This window comes from Dendrobates tinctorius, unplaced genomic scaffold (genome assembly GCF_039654945.1).
Source record: "Dendrobates tinctorius isolate UK_male_01 unplaced genomic scaffold, ASM3965494v1 ptg000032l, whole genome shotgun sequence".
NCBI classification, from domain to species: Eukaryota; Metazoa; Chordata; class Amphibia; order Anura; family Dendrobatidae; genus Dendrobates; species Dendrobates tinctorius.
Genome location: NW_027361700.1, coordinates 28,942,562 through 28,959,483, shown reverse-complemented (window position 1 = coordinate 28,959,483; position 16,922 = coordinate 28,942,562). Strand labels below are relative to the sequence as shown.

At 43.2% G+C, this 16,922-nt stretch overlaps 1 protein-coding gene across 1 annotated transcript; it reads left to right on the top strand.

The window, feature by feature from the left end:
- The first annotated feature begins 987 nt into the window (after nt 1-987).
- Nucleotides 988-16,411, top strand: LOC141086344 (keratin, type I cuticular Ha4-like). The gene is made up of 6 exons (XM_073572282.1): nt 988-1,557; nt 3,279-3,361; nt 5,309-5,465; nt 7,667-7,828; nt 8,627-8,752; nt 16,199-16,411. Exons 1-6 carry the CDS (start codon nt 988-990, stop codon nt 16,409-16,411), a joined length of 1,311 nt encoding a protein of 436 aa, XP_073428383.1.
- The last annotated feature ends 511 nt before the right edge of the window (nt 16,412-16,922 follow it).

Here is a 16,922-nt window from a genome sequence, read left to right as displayed (position 1 = left end):
CTTCGACTTTTCACGATAATCGGCCGATTTCGTTCGACCCGACTTTTGAGAAAGTCGGGTTTCATGAAACCCGACTCGACCCGGAAAAAGGCAAAGTCGCTCATCTCTACTAAGCATCTTTCTGAACTCCTTCAAAACTGTTGGAAGACTATTTCAGGTGACAACCTCTTGAAGCTCATCAAGAGAATGCCAAGAGTGTGCAAAGCAGTAATCAAAGTAAAAGGTGGCTACTTTGAAGAACCTAGAATATAAGACATATTTTCAGTTGTTTCACACTTTTTTTGTTAATTATATAATTCCACATGTGTTAATTCATAGTTTTGATGCCTTCAGAGTGAATCTACAATTTTCATAGTCATGAAAATAAAGAAAACTCTTTGAATGAGGTGTGTCCAAACCTTTGGTCTGTACTGTATATATATATATATATATGTGTGTGTGTGTGTGTGTGTGTTTTTTGAAGAATATTTTGCTTTAAAACAATGTGTAAAGGATAGAGACATGCTGTATGTAAAAGCTCATGTTAAAATTGCATTGCATATGGATTGCATACTCATGTCATATGGATGTTCCGTTTAAAAATCGCAGCGGAATCGCATGACACTTGCATGGCACTCGTCAGTTTTTCCGTCCGGAAATTGGACCTTTTTTCCCTCGCATATGGGTACGAGCCGTTAGTGGTAGAACTTTTCTCAGCATGAGTATCATGGAAACTGAGTATCATAGAAAGTGTGTTCACACCCAAGAGTAACATTATAAACCAAACTGACACCAGGTGCACACAAATATTCGCTTCTTCTATGAAACAATTTGCTAATTAAATGTAAATTAGTGGGAGATGAAATAAAATTCCAAAGGAATTAGATGCTAATAAAACACCCATAGACATTACTCAACTTTCTCCGACGCTCATTGAACATGTTATAAAACACATTTCAGTGACACAAAGCCTTTAGACTCAAGCCTTACTGCTTCTATTGAGCTGACATGGCTTTTAGGAAGAAGCATAGTGCTTCTTTCAGTGGATACCAAAGGAAAATGTATCATGTTGGCACATATTTACCTAAGAAGTCTTGTTTTTCCAGTCATGGAGGCTTCCAAATACCAAGTCAGGGAGGATTTTTCAAAACACATGGACGTCCACATTCTTCTGTTCCAGAGGGGCCACATATGTCCCATTATGGAGATTGCCGTGTGAATCATGAAGTGGCTTTATATATTTTCAACCATGTTGGATCATGTAATCTTTCAAATGATTATGAAAATCCAGGAAAGAAGAAAGTAGGTGAAAGTCATGGAGGAGATATTCACAAGCATATAAAAACTTCTGTGAGCCATGGATTTTTGAAAGATCACGGTGAAATGATCACAAACGTGAAAGAAACAATGCAACTTCTGAATGACAGATTGTCCTCATATTTGGGGGAGATACGCATTCTAGAACAAAGGAACGCCCAACTGGAGAAGAAGATCAGTAACTATCAAGAAAATAGTTCTGCTCTCTTATCCACTGACCAAAGCCAATTCAGAAGAGAAATCCAAGAGCTCCAGAATCAGGTGGAGTAAAAAATGCAAACATTAGTGCAGTTATGTGAGAATGTTCACTTATTTATGTACTTAGGGTCTACTATGCATTTTTTGTGAATATTAAAGGTATACATCAGTGGTATTTCCAAATGTTAACCTTAGATGGATTACTCCAATGCACATGGAGTCACCCGTAGACTTCTAGATTAAAACTAAATGGCTACCATGGTGTGTATATATTTTTGATTGGAACCTCTGTATAGAATTTCACAGCAGACTAAAGAAGTCGACTTGAACCTTATACTAATTACGCTAGTATTTATCTAAGTGAAAAAAAGTGAACATTATTATTCACGAATTAGATTTAATACATGATATTTAAGCACCATATACAATACTAGGTCTTTTGAAGTATGCTTCAATATTGTGATTGGTGCTCAAACATCACATATTAACACTAATGAGTGAATAATAAATGAGTCAGTTTATCACTTGAATGGTGTTGTAATGCTTCTCCTTTTTGCTTGGACTGTACATTTATGAACATTTAGGTAACTGTCCTGGGGCTTGCACTTACATTTTTCACCAACTTAAAGTATCTGCTTTAATTCTATTTTTTGTCTATCTATCTATCTCATATCTATCTATCTATCTAATTTCAAAAAGAGTTGAGGCAGCACACCATGTTCCAAGTTTACAAAGTGTTCTTTAATAGCCCATGTGGTGACGTTTCAGTCCTGGGTACAGACCTTTCGCAAGCTTGAAAAAGGTCTGTACCCAGGACCAAAACTTTGCCACATGGGCTATTAAAGAACACTTTGTAAACTTGGGGCATGGTGTGCTGCCTCAACTCTTTTTGAAATGATTTACAAGGACTGGTATGTACCTATGAGGCGTTTGCACCCTATTTTTCAACTGTGCTGTTTTTCTTTCTTTTTCTATCTATCTATCTATCTATCTATCTATCAAGATATAGGTGTAGCACTAGCAAGGCAAAAGATTATAAGCGGGTGCAAAGCCTACCAGGCAAAACCAAACCTCAATATATCCAATGTACTGTACATCTAATAATTGTGCCTTTTGTGGGACAGCTGCAGGCTGCTATTTTTAGGCTGGGAGAGGGCAATATCTATGGCCTCTTACCAGCCTGAGAAGCTGACAGCTTTAGCTTGGCTGGTTGTTAAAAATGGGGGGGACTCCATGTCATTTTTTAAAATTATTTATTTAAATATTTTAAAAAACTGAATAGCGACCCCTCCATTTTTTATAAGCAGAATTGCTCTTGTTGGCAGCTTAGGGTTGCAGCTCGTTGCTGTCAGTTTTGCCTGGCTGGTTATCAAAAATACAGGGGAACCCACGTCAATTTTTTTAAACAAAATATTTGTTTATAGTGCAATTGATGCCGCTTTTCCTGGTGTCTGCCCCTAATTTGAGCAGTTTTGGCAGATTTTGACCCCATGACGGTGCTGTCTATGCATTTGATTTTGCCTCCCATTGAATTCAATAGTGTTCGGTTATGTTCAGCTAACTGTTCAGCTAACATGGGGAAGTTCGATCAACATAGCCGTCCCAAACCTTAAAAAGTTTGCTCAACTTTAATCATTGGGTCTCCCTCTTGGCTATGAAAAGTTGGAATCTCACTAGATGAATATACAGGATTACAAACAACATGAGTTAATATAAATATAATGTGTTCTAAATGTGTGGTACCAATACCGGTTAACATTGTCATTAGTAATTTTGTCTTGTAGATCTCATCAGCCATCAATAAAAATTGTGGCATTGTCCTTCAGATCAACAATTCTAGATCAGCTTTGGGTGACCTTAACAACAAGTAAGTAAAAATAATATAGCTAAAACAAGTGTCCAATCATGAGCCCAAAAATGATCTATATGTTAGTTCACATCGGAGATTATCATCAGCTTACATTTATTTTCCATAGAACTTCTGCTTTGTTGCTCTTTAGCCCAGCACCATTAATGTCATGCTTTGTTCTGTGTCTGCAGTTTATATACCATCCTACAGGCAGTCCCAGGTAGTCTAAAGGCCCCATCACACAAAGCAAACTCGCCAGCGAAATCGCTGTGTATGACGGGGATCAGCGACCGCCCCCCCCGCCGGGTATCACTGATCGTGCTCGATCGGCCTGGGCCATTTTTTGATCGCTGGTCTCCCACTGGCCAGCACGCATCGTTGCATGTGGCAGCGGGAGCCAATGATCAGCGAGGCACCCAGCGCTCTAAGCAGGCGCTGGGAGCTGGTCGCTACGGTAAATATCGGGTTACTAAGCGGCGCGCGTCACTTAGTTACCCGATGTGTACCTTAAAAACCTGCGTGCTTGCAGCTCCCGGCGTGAGCACGCAGGTTTCTAAGGTACACATTGGGTAACTAAGTGACGCGTGCCGCTTAGTAACCCGATATTTACCTTAGAGACCAGCGTCCTCGCTGCTGATCGCTGGTGAAGCTGCCTTGCACCAGCGATCTTGACAAGGTCGTATCGTTGTCGGGATCGCTGGTGCATCTGTATGTGTGACGGGGCCTTTAGACACACCCCGTGTCTGAACGTTGGTTCATGCTGTTGCTCTCTCCCACAACCCTGCAGCTCTGCCTTCTTAGATTGGCTGCAGCCTACAAGCACAAGCCCAACATAAGCTCACGAGAAAGCATGTGTATACAGAGCTGATTTCTAGCACGGGAAGGCCACAATTATTATAATACACAGATTGTTAAACACAGGTTGGAAAAGGAATATCAGGTAACTGATGCACATACACAAAGGAGAATAAGTCTTTCTTGAAGGGGATAGATTTAATTTTCCATACACATTAGATAGCTGTCAGTTGAATGATTGTTTGACTTAAAAATATCTTTTCTGACTCCCCCATACACTAGAACACTCAACTCAGTCTAGCGTTACTGTGTTCCTGATGAGAGCCCCTGACAGACTCTTTGGGCAAGGACTTATCTGCCTACTGAACAAGGTTTTTTTTAAGTGCGAAAAGGTTTTAATGGTTGCCCTTTTTTACAATTCCTTTTTAATAGTAGGTTAAAGGGAATATTACAGCAGGTTTTTGTTATGAAATATCAGGGCTGCATGATGTAGGGACAGAGACCCTGATTCCAGCGATGTATGCCTTACTGGACTGCTTGGTGTTGTTTTGACAGAATCCCTGTTTTCCCTGCTGTAGATGTAGCAATGGTCAGAATGCTGTGCATAACCCCGCCCACACCCCTGATTGGCAGCTTTCTGTGTACATTGTCAGCAAGCTGACAATCAGTGGTGGGGTCGGGATACACGGATTAGCCTGACTATTTTGCAGTGATAATCTCCTACTGATAAAACGCTGATTGCATTGAAACTACAGAAAGCTGCTGAGCAAGTGGCACATCCCTGGAATCAGGATCTTGGCTTCTACATTGTGCTGTTCTCATATTAGCTATCAAAAACCTACTGACAGATTCCCTTTAATCACAGTTATCAGGTGTGAACTGTAGGAGAAATAGACAGCAAGTGCTCACTTTATCTGCGGTGCCTCCACAGGGGAAATTAGGCATTACATGGTACTTATTGTAATCAATGATAATGGATGAATTTAAAAAGTCCTGTGGAGTGAGATCCTGACCCCCTTCACTTTGTAAATCCAAGTGCCTGTGCAACCTAAAAACTGGTCAAATCAAAATAAATATGAAATATTTATTTACCTGCAATGTCATAGGACACTGTGCTATAAATCATTTGTATTATATAATCATATTGTCCTCGGGCAAATTTTGTTTAAGGTATGAGATGGAGCGTAATCTGAGAAGTACCATTGAGGCCGATGTGGCGGCTCTGCACTCTATCTGGGAAGTGTGTAAAGAAGAGACAGGTAAACTGGAATCTGAGGTTGGCAGCCTTGAACAGGAACTGTTGAGGATGAGGAGGGATAGTGAGCAGGTGATGTATGAATGAAGCTGATGCAACAATGTCATTTGATAAAGTTTGCCTACTTTTATTATAGGTGTTCCTGTTTCCTATTTATACAGTCTGTTTTAGGGTATGTGCACACGCTGCGGATTCTGCTGCGGGTTTTTTCACGCGGAAACGCAGGTAAAACCGCAGGTAAAGTGACCTGCGGTTTTGCTGCGGTTTGGCCTGCGGTTTTGCCCTGCGGTTTCACACCTCTACTATGTTAAAGGTGTGAAACTGCAGCAGAATCCGCAGAAACAATTGACATGCTGCGGAAAAAAAAACGCAGCTTTTCCGCAGGTAAAAAAACCGCAGCGCGAGCACTGCGGTTTTGAAAACCCATAGGCTAACATGGTAAAGTACCATGTCTGCGGAACTGCTGCAGTTTTGCAGGGCCAAAACCGCAGCAGAACCGCAGCAAAACCGCAGCGTGTGCACATGGCCTTATTGGGGAAATATTCTTGGAAAGTTTTATGGGATAATATTAGGCAAATAGATTACCTTCTCAGCAGTATCTTATATTATATAGAGCTTAAAGAGTAGCTAACCTTTTTTTAATTATTTAATTATTGATCAACCTTTTCAAAATTATGAATTTTTGGAATATACTTCATTACCTCATTTTGCCTTCATCTCCCCAAAAACCGTGCTGTGTTGCTGTTTTAACTGCCTAGCTTAACTGCTGATCGACAAGAATCTGTGCTCTTTTAAAGCACCACTTTTTTATTGCAGCGCTGGAGTGGTGCTCTTAATCTAAGTTCCCTGCCCCCTAGCCTTATACTTATACTTACCAGCTGCCATATGTCTCTGTTCCTGGGACCGCTCCCGTCAGTCTCCAGCAGTTTGTGAGCTGCTGGATCTATGGATCTCTCCTGTGGTTACTGGAGTCACAATTTAATGTAGGTCTATGAGATCCTCGTTCTGGCTCTCATAGACTGACATTGAAGGCTTGCAACCATTACTTCTGATTTCCGGTCAGTCAGAAGTTGCGGTTGCATGATGGCCCCACGGGACTGGAGCAGCGCTGGAAAGAGCTTAAGATGCCGGCTGGTGAGTATAAAATTAGGGTCAATGGAACTTAGATTAGTAGCACCAGCCGAGCGCTGAAATACCAAAAACACTGGACTAGAGCTTTGCAAAAACTCATCAGACTGTGGGACTTTTCCTGTCTAAGACTTTCTGATCACTTCCCCCATACTGACATGGAAAGTCCCTAACACAGATTGTTTATAAAGGGAAACCGAGCATCAGTTCAAAGCAGATTCTTATGGAGCTTGAACTAGGCAGTTAAAACAGCATGATGATTGGGAGAGAGGGAAGCAAAATAAGGTAACTAAGGATATTGCAAAAATTAATACCTTCAAAAAAATTTCTTATTAATAATAATTTTTAAAAAAGTTAGTTACTCTTTTAAGCAATATAGGCAAAACATATACAATGTGCTTTGTTAGACCCGAAGGGATGATTCATACCACTTGAATTCTTATGTCACACCCTTCTAGGTCCCTTTTTAGGCATGATACTGTCTGTCTTAGGTATTGGTTTAAGTTCAAGCCAAAAAAGAGAGCTGCTGATCAGATGTGAGTGACCCGCTAACATTCCTAACATTGCCTAATATGATAAACTAAAAATCCTGAATTATTTTTTTGAAACTATGTCAAGCACAGTCCTCAAAGACCAATGACATCCTCATTGATAGATAATTGTGAGAGGTGGCAGAAGCAGGACATCACTCAACGAGTTTTTCTGTCTGTCTTCTATGATCTAATGATCTAATAATGAGTTGTCCAGATCAGACGTCCGCTACAATGACATTACTGTAATAATGGGCAGCACGGTGGCTCGGTGGATAGCTCTGCAGCCTTGCAGCGCTGGAGTCTTGGGTCCCACCAAGGACAACATCTGCAAGGAGTTTGTATGTTCTCTCCGTGTTTGCGTGGGTTTCCTCCGGGTACTCCGGTTTCCTCCCACATTCCATAGACATACTGATAGGGAATTTAGATTGTGAGCCCCATCGGGGTCAGTGATGATAATGTGTGCAAAAATGTAAAGCGCTGCGGAATATGTTAGCGCTATCTAAAAATAAAGATTATTATTATTTATTATTATTGTTATATGAGCTAAATCAGACAGTATATGATAACATAAAAATGTTATAGTGCTTACCAATGTGTCAACGGATGTTACAGGAGATCAACTCTCTGACTACTGATCTTGGTCCTCGAGTAAGCGTGGAGGTGGAAGCAGCCAAATCCAAAGATTTAACCAAAGCTTTGTCTGACATTCGGGAGCACTACGAAAATCTTGTTGAGAGCAACCAGAGGGAAGTTGAAAGTCTGTTCACACAAATGGTATATCATAATTATTGTTTTTAATTTTAAAGGCTATGTAAACCTAGGTAACAATTTATTATTCGGCCAATGCATCTTAAATGCAAAGTAATGCTATGGCAAACAGTAGTGATTTGGAATATTCTACTTTTTTGTATACGTCTCCTTTTTCAAATTTTTGTGTTTCCATTGATACAGACAGTAAGCAATCCGCTGTGCGTCTGATCCTGTAGTAATGTGTTGCTCCTTATTTATTAAATCCTTTCTGTAGGATAGAAAAAAAGAGTGGGACCAGAAATAAGGAGTAACATGTCGCTGAGAACTAGACTACAAAAATTTTCAGTGGAGACACCAACGGTTTTTCAGGAAATAAACGTCTTGGGGGAAAAAAAAGCTATAACAATAATAGATCACCAACTGAAAAAGATTCAGAGCCTTTCTGGTTCTATAATAAATGTAAAAATGTTTATGCAAAGCATTTTAAGGATATGGGCACACGGTGGATTCCAGCCAAAGCGCTCCATAAAATGAGCATAATCCCCAGCATTGTCAAAACGACATTGCTGTGCACACCTTCCATCTTGTATCACCTTTTTTATTGCGTCAGGGTTAGGAAATCCTGAAGTGAAAAAAGAAGTGACAAACTCATGCTTCTCTTTATACTTGAAAGTATAAAGCAAGCGGCTTCGCCTAAGAAAACGTGGCGGGTGCACTGGTGGCTAAAAGACACCATGTGCACAATGCACATACCCTAAATTAATAATTTGACGATTTAATTTTTGAACATTTTTTTAATCTCACATGTTATTTAACTTGTAGACTAAAGAACTCAACCATGTGATTGACACTGGCTCCGAAGAGATGCAATCTGTACAGTCTTTCATAATTAACTTAAAGTCTTCCATGCAAATCATGGAAATCGAATTGCATGGTGAACAGAACTTGGTATGTTGATTTTTTACTCATGATGCTGTAATATGGACCTTAAAATGTACCTATATTATGCTCACCTGAAATGGGCCTAAGACCTTGTGAACATATACGATATATGGATGAGCGAGTATACTCGTTAGGATTCGGTACTCGGCGAGAAATGCGGTACTCGCGGTACTCAAATCCTCGCGAGTATTTCACTACTCGCCTCGCAATATTCGGCACAGCCTGCAAAGTCCCCGCACAGCCCAGCACAGTCCCTGCACAGTCCCAGCACAGTCCCCGCACAGTCTCCGCACAACCCAGCACAGTCCCGCACAGTACTTGCACAGTCCAGCACAGTCCTGCACAGTCCCTGCACAGTCCCTGCACAGTCCCTGCACAGTCCCAGCACAGTCCCCGCACAGTCTCCGCACAACCCAGCACAGTCCCGCACAGTACTTGCACAGTCCAGCACAGTCCTGCACAGTCCCGCACAGTACCTGCACAGCCCAGCACAGTCCCACACAGCCCGGCATAGTCCCCGCACAGTACCTGCAAAGCCCAGCACAGTCCCGTACAGCCCGGCACAGTCCTGCACAGCCCGGCACAGTCCCGCACAGTCCTGCACAGCTCAGCACAGTCCCACACAGCCCGGCTTAGTCCTCGCACAGTACCTGCACAGCCAAGCACAGTCCCGCACAGCCCGGCATAGTCCCTGCACAGTACCTGCAAAGCCCAGCACAGTCCCGCACAGTACCTGCAAAGCCCAGCACAGTCCCACACAGCCCAGCACAGTCCCACACAGCCTGACATAGTCCCCGCACAGTACCTGCAAAGCCCAGCACAGTCCCGCACAGCATGACACAGTCTTCACACAGGCCAGCACAGTCCCGCACAGGCTGGCACAGTCCCCGCACAGGCCAGCACAGTCCCGCACAGCCCGGTACAGTCACAGCCCGGCACAGTCCCCGCACAAGCCAGCACAGTCTTCACACAGGCCAGCACAGTCCCACACAGCCTGACACAGTCTTCACACAGTCCCCACCCAGCTCAGCACACACACACAGCCCATTAATGACATTTCCCATAGACTTACATTGGACTCGCTACTCGTTACGAGTACCCGAGTATTAGGAGGTACTCGTAACGAGTACAGCGAGTCCGAATACTACACTACTTGCTCATCCCTAATAAGATCCTCTACAGGGCACATAAGGTCTGTTCTATAGCTATGTGTAACGGGGTTCAGAGTGGTAGCCATGGGCGAGCCCTATGATTTCTGCACCCAAGCACGCTACAGAAAAATGAGGTTCCAGGGTATTAGTGTGTGGTGATGTTGCAGTGGACAAATCCACCTTCAGCTCTTACCAGAGTCTGCGTGGCACCAACACAGTCCATTTTACTAACCAACCAACCTGCAAAGGATAGCAGGCAATGCATTTGTTGTTTAAGTCTGCACCAGACAGAGGCACGTGTTTAATTGTTACTGGTGACTAGAGTTGAGCAAAACAGGTCGGTCAGATTCAAAAGTCACCGACTTTCGCCAAAGTCGGGTTTCATGAAACGAAACCCGACCACAGTGTGAAGTCGGCCATGCGGTCGGCGACCCAAGCGCCAAAGTCGGGTTTCGCCGAATGATTGCACGTGACTTTTTTCAGCCAATGAGAGAAGCGGAGCGTAGCGTAGCTGCAGTGCGAGTGGGAGAGAGAGAGGGAGAGGGAGAGAGAAAGGGAGTGAGAGAAGAGAGAGAGATTTCGCCGCATCTAGGGTTAAAATTCATGCCAGGTGTGTTTACAGTCCTCCACTCACTGCCGACTTTTCTCCCCATTGACTTGCATTGGGTTTCGTGTTTCACGACTTTTCCCTATAGTCGGCCGATTTCGTTCGACTCGACTTTTGAGAAAGTCGGGTTTCATGAAACCCGACTTGACCCTAAAAAAGGCAAAGTCGCTCATCTCTACTGGTGACGGTACATTACTTGTGATGAATGTTGCTGAAAGTTCATAAAGTAAGCAGAGTACCTCCATAATACTAGTTTAGTGCCACCAGGGTCAACATTTTTCGCCGTGTTACTGCACTTGGACAAATCTTTCCCTGGGAACAGACATATAGGAGATTCCCAAATACCTTTTTCCTATTCCTTCACAAACCCACTGACACCATCTCACTGACCAAAGCTCTCCGGTCTGTCCAGCACTAGGACCATTTCCACTAAGTCTTCCAAAGACATTTTTGTATTATCTCCCTGTAGGTACCCTGACTTGCTTGTGTAGGGGGGAACGCTGTTGAGTTTTGCTTCTTATGCCACTTATTCCCACACACACGTATTTATTATCCTTTTCCCTGATGGTGTCCTGTTCTGTCTCCCTGTGTACCTTAACAAACTTCCTGTTCCTGAAACTGCCCAGAGATTCCCAATCCTCCTCCCCACTATGGGCCAGCCCTACAGCTAATGCTTTCTGACCCTGCAGTCTGTTGCTAGGCAGACTTAACCTTTCACAGAGGAGTACCAACATTACCTATAACACTGCTACACACTATGCATATTATACTTCCCATTACTATATTGCAGTACATAACTCTATCACAGCATATATATTCACATGTCAATGCACAACATTATACAAGGAAACATTAACTCTATCTAAACCTATGCCTAGAAAACCTATTTAAATATTACATATCACAATTCACATTACATTAATACAATTATTGTCTTCAAGGGGGAATGTGACAGCCTGTCCATCTCCTTACATTTGTAGTCTAGATACTTAGGCTCTCCATTTGCCATTTGGTGTCACCATTAGAGTTGAGCGATACCGTCCGATACTTCAAAGTATCGGATCGGAATGGATCGGCCGATCTTTAAAAAAAGTATCGGTATCGCCGATTCAGATACCGGAAGTCCCATTCAAGTCTATGGGACTTCCGGTATCGGAATAAAAAAAACCCTGTTTTTGCCTTGTACAGCCTCTCTGGGGTCTGTACGGGCCTTTCGGGGGGCTGTGCCGGCCTGCCAGGGGGTCTGTGCAGGCTTCGGTGGTCTGAGCCGGCCTGCCGGGGGGCTGTGCCGGCCTGCCGGTGGTCTGTGCAGGCTCCGGTGGTCTGTGCCGGCCTGCCGGGGGGCTGTGCCGGCCTGCCGGTGGTCTGTGCAGGCTCCGGGGGGTTGTGCCGGCCTGCCGGGGGGCTGTGCCGGCCTGCCGGTGGTCTGTGCAGGCTCCGGGGGGCTGTGCCGGCCTGCCGGGGGGCTGTGCCGGCCTGCCGGTGGTCTGTGCAGGCATCGTCCGATGGGACTACAAGTCCCATCGGGCGATGCCTGCTACCATGACAGTGATTGACACATTAGCCAATGATGGGACAGTAGTAGTCCCATCATCCGGCTAATGTGTTGAATGTAAAAAAAAAAAAAAAAAAAATTACATGCTACATACATACAACATGCATACTACATACATGCTACATTCATACTACATACTACATACATGCTACATTCATACTACATAAATACTACATACATACTACATATATACTACATGCATGCTACATACATACAACATGCATACTACATACATGCTACATTCATACTACATAAATACTACATGCAACATACATACTACATATATACTACATACATACTACATATATACTACATGCATGCTACATACATACTGCATGCTACATACATACTACATGCTACATACATACCACATATACTACATACATACTACATGCATGCTACATACATACCACATACATACTACATACATACTACATACATACCACATACATACTACATACATACTACATACATACTACATGCATGCTACATGCTACATACATAACACATACATACTACATGCATGCTACATACATACTACATGCTACATACATACTGCATGCTACATACATACTACATGCTACATACATACCACATATACTACATACATACTACATGCATGCTACATACATACCACATACATACTACATACATACTACATACATACCACATACATACTACATACATACTACATACATACTACATGCATGCTACATGCTACATACATAACACATACATACTACATGCATGCTACATACATACTACATGCTACATACATACCACATACATACTACATATATACTACATGCATGCTACATACATACTGCATGCTACATGCATGCTACATACATACTACATACATACTACATGCTACATACATACTACATATATACTACATGCATGCTACATACATACTGCATGCTACATGCATGCTACATACATACTACATACATGCTACATGCTACATACATACCACATATATACTACATACATACAATACATTCATACAATACATACATAGACATACAGTACATATAACATAGAGTAACATACTTACCAATACTTTTTTTTTTTTAACATTTAACACATTAGCCGGATGATGGGACTACTACTGTCCCATCATTGGCCAATGTGTCAATCACTGTCATGGTAGCAGGCATCGCCAGATGGGACTTGTAGTCCCATCGGACGATGCTTGCACAGACCCCCGGACATCAGCACAGCCCCCCGGCAGGCCGGCACAGCCCCCCGGCAGGCCGGTACAGACCCCCACAGGGTGCACAGACCACCGGCAGGCCGGCACAGCCCCCCGGCAGGCCGGTACAGACCCCCACAGGGTGCACAGACCACCGGCAGGCCGGCACAGCCCCCCGGCAGGCCGGTACAGACCCCGGGCAGTCCACACAGCCCCCCGGCAGGCCGGCAGAGACCCCCGGAAGGCCCGAAATGACGGCGCATCATGATGCGCACACACCGCGCATCATGATGACGTCAGGCTGTCAATCAACTTTGAACTTCCGATTCCGATGCCGAATTCCGATATTGAAAAAATATCGGAAGTCGGTATCGGAATTCCGATACAGCAAGTATCGGCCGATACCCGATACTTGCGGTATCGGAATGCTCAACACTAGTCACCATTAGTGTTGAGCATTCCGATACCGCAAGTTACATACATACTACATACATACTACATGCTACATACAAACCACATATATACTACATACATACAATACATTCATACAATACATACATAGACATACAGTACATATAACATAGAGTAACATACTTACCAATACTTGTCACATTGTTCCCCGAAGCCATTGTCTTTTCCGGAATAAATATTAACATAACAAACCACAAAAATACTCACCCACGATCCGAAGCAGTCCACGAGTGTGTCCCACGACGATCTTGGGTAGAGAACTGCAGCATCAGATGATGTTGCCGTTCTCTACGGGCTGCAGGAATCCAATGACGGAAGGTAGGCATCCTTCCGCACTGCATTCCTCCGCCACTTAAAAAAAAAAAAGTCCCTAGTCTCACTTTATGCCATTGCTGCGTGGGAAATTCCCACACAGCAATGGCATAAAGTGAGACTAGGGACTTTTTTTTTTTTTTAAGTGGCGGAGGAATACAGTGCGGAAGGATACCTACCTTCCGTCATTGGATTCCTGCAGCCCGTAGAGAACGGCAGCATCAGCTGATGCTGCCGTTCTCTACCCAAGATCGTCGTGGGACACACTCGTGGACTGCTTCGGATCGTGGGTGAGTATTTTTGTGGTTTGTTATGTTAATATTTATTCCGGAAAAGACAATGGCTTCGGGGAACAATGTGACAAGTATTGGTAAGTATGTTACTCTATGTTATATGTACTGTATGTCTATGTATGTATTGTATGAATGTATTGTATGTAGTATGTATGTAGTATATATGTGGTATGTATGTAGCATGTAGTATGTATGTAGTATGTATGTAGCATGCATGTAGCATGCAGTATGTATGTAGCATGCATGTAGTATATATGTAGTATGTATGTAGCATGTAGTATGTATGTAGTATGTATGTAGCATGCATGTAGCATGCAGTATGTATGTAGCATGCATGTAGTATATATGTAGTATGTATGTGGTATGTATGTAGCATGTAGTATGTATGTAGCATGCATGTAGTATGTATGTGTTATGTATGTAGCATGTAGCATGCATGTAGCATGCATGTAGTATGTATGTAGTATGTATGTAGTATGTATGTGGTATGTATGTAGTATGTATGTAGTATGTATGTGGTATGTATGTAGCATGCATGTAGTATGTATGTAGTATGTATGTAGTATGTATGTGGTATGTATGTAGCATGCATGTAGTATGTATGTAGTATATGTGGTATGTATGTAGCATGTATGTAGTATATATGTAGTATGTATGTTGCATGTAGTATTTATGTAGTATGAATGTAGCATGTATGTAGTATGCATGTTGTATGTATGTAGCATGCATGTAGTATATATGTAGTATGTATGTAGTATTTATGTAGTATGAATGTAGCATGTATGTAGTATGTGGTATGAATATAGCATGTATGTAGTATGCATGTTGTATGTATGTAGCATGTAATTTTTTTTTTTTTTTCTTTTTTACATTCAACACATTAGCCGGATGATGGGACTACTACTGTCCCATCATTGGCTAATGTGTCAATCACTGTCATGGTAGCAGGCATCGCCCGATGGGACTTGTAGTCCCATCGGACGATGCCTGCACAGACCCCCGAAGCCTGCACAGACCACCGGCAGGCCGGCACAGCCCCCCCGGCAGGCCGGCACAGCCCCCCGGAGCCTGCACAGACCACCGGCAGGCCGGCACAGCCCCCCGGAGCCTGCACAGACCACCGGCAGGCCGGCACAGCCCCCCGGCAGGCCGGCACAGACCACCGGAGCCTGCACAGACCACCGGCAGGCCGGCACAGCCCCCCGGCAGGCCGGCACAGACCACCGAAGCCTGCACAGACCCCCTGGCAGGCCGGCACAGCCCCCCGAAAGGCCCGTACAGACCCCAGAGAGGCTGTACAAGGCAAAAACAGGGTTTTTCTTATTCCGATACCGGAAGTCCCATAGACTTGAATGGGACTTCCGGTATCGGAATCGGCGATACCGATACTTTTTTTAAAGATCGGCCGATCCATTCCGATCCGATACTTTGAAGTATCGGACGGTATCGCTCAACTCTAGTCACCATGCATACTCTGGATTTTTTCATCCACAGAAGTAATGCTTCCTGGAAAGAGTATCTTCATAATACTTCATCTGTTGGAGTATGCAACATTATGTTTCTCTCTGACTCATGAAAACTTCCATATGACACTTGTATGAACTCATACAAAAGTCCAGAGGTCCATGGGTACTGTATGGCTGCTATGTACAACTAGAAGGTTTTATGGAGGCATATTTCTTTCCATTGTGCGCTTTTGCTGTATTTATAAACAATGTAAAACCACAATGTATTTTTAGAAATTATTTTTCTCTTTGTATAGAGGTAGATGGTTTTACGGATTTTGATAGTTTGGCTTAAAAGAATTTTACTATCTATATTCAAGTTTTTAATTGTTCCTTCTTTTGTATTAATGGATTATTTTGCAGATATCATCTCTACAGGACACCCTAGCTGAGAAGAAAGCATATTTTTCATCAGATATAAATCAAATGCAGATTGCTATCAACACTGTTGAAGACCAACTACAGCATATTCGATATCAACTACAAGACCTTCATGAGACAAATAAACTTCTGAACAAACACAATATACAACAGGAAATAGCCACCTACCATCAACTCTTGGATGAAATCATATAGTATGTGACATACGTGACATAGTGCTCCATCCGAAAAGCAGGAAATTCACTAAACGGAACCTGTCATCAGGGTACCTAGCAGGTATTACGAGCGCTTTATCAGCCTTCTAATACTCACTTTAATGAGGCCTGTGTAAGCCCTAAATGCTAAATGTAAGTGTTTAAAATCAAAGTTTAATTGACTCTGCTCTCAATGCCTAGTCGGGGACCATCATCAATTAATGCCACTGTACGTAAGGAACAAGTTCAGAGCAATGTTATTGACATCCTTGCGTGTGCAGGTAGGAGATGTGGAACAGCTTAATCTCCTCCACCCCTACTTTCCCCGGGATGTAAATCACATTGCCGGCATCACTGCATGGCTTTCCATCTCCCATCAGGCTAATACACCGACTTACTCACCACTCCGGGCCATGCTGTGAGTTCTGTCCTCCCCCTGCTCCATGCTAAAAACCACGATTCTGCTTGATGTGTGCTTACTTGCTGGCTGTGTGCACTTCCTGAGTCTAAGG

Excerpts from the sequence above, each read along its gene's own strand:
- LOC141086344 (XM_073572282.1), top strand. The coding sequence starts at position 988 with ATGGCTTTTAGGAAGAAGCATAGTGCTTCTTTCAGTGGATACCAAAGG. Across the intron at positions 7,829-8,626 it reads AAAGTCTGTTCACACAAATG|ACTAAAGAACTCAACCATGT; the intron begins GTATATCATAAT and ends TTTAACTTGTAG. Across the intron at positions 8,753-16,198 it reads TGCATGGTGAACAGAACTTG|ATATCATCTCTACAGGACAC; the intron begins GTATGTTGATTT and ends ATTATTTTGCAG.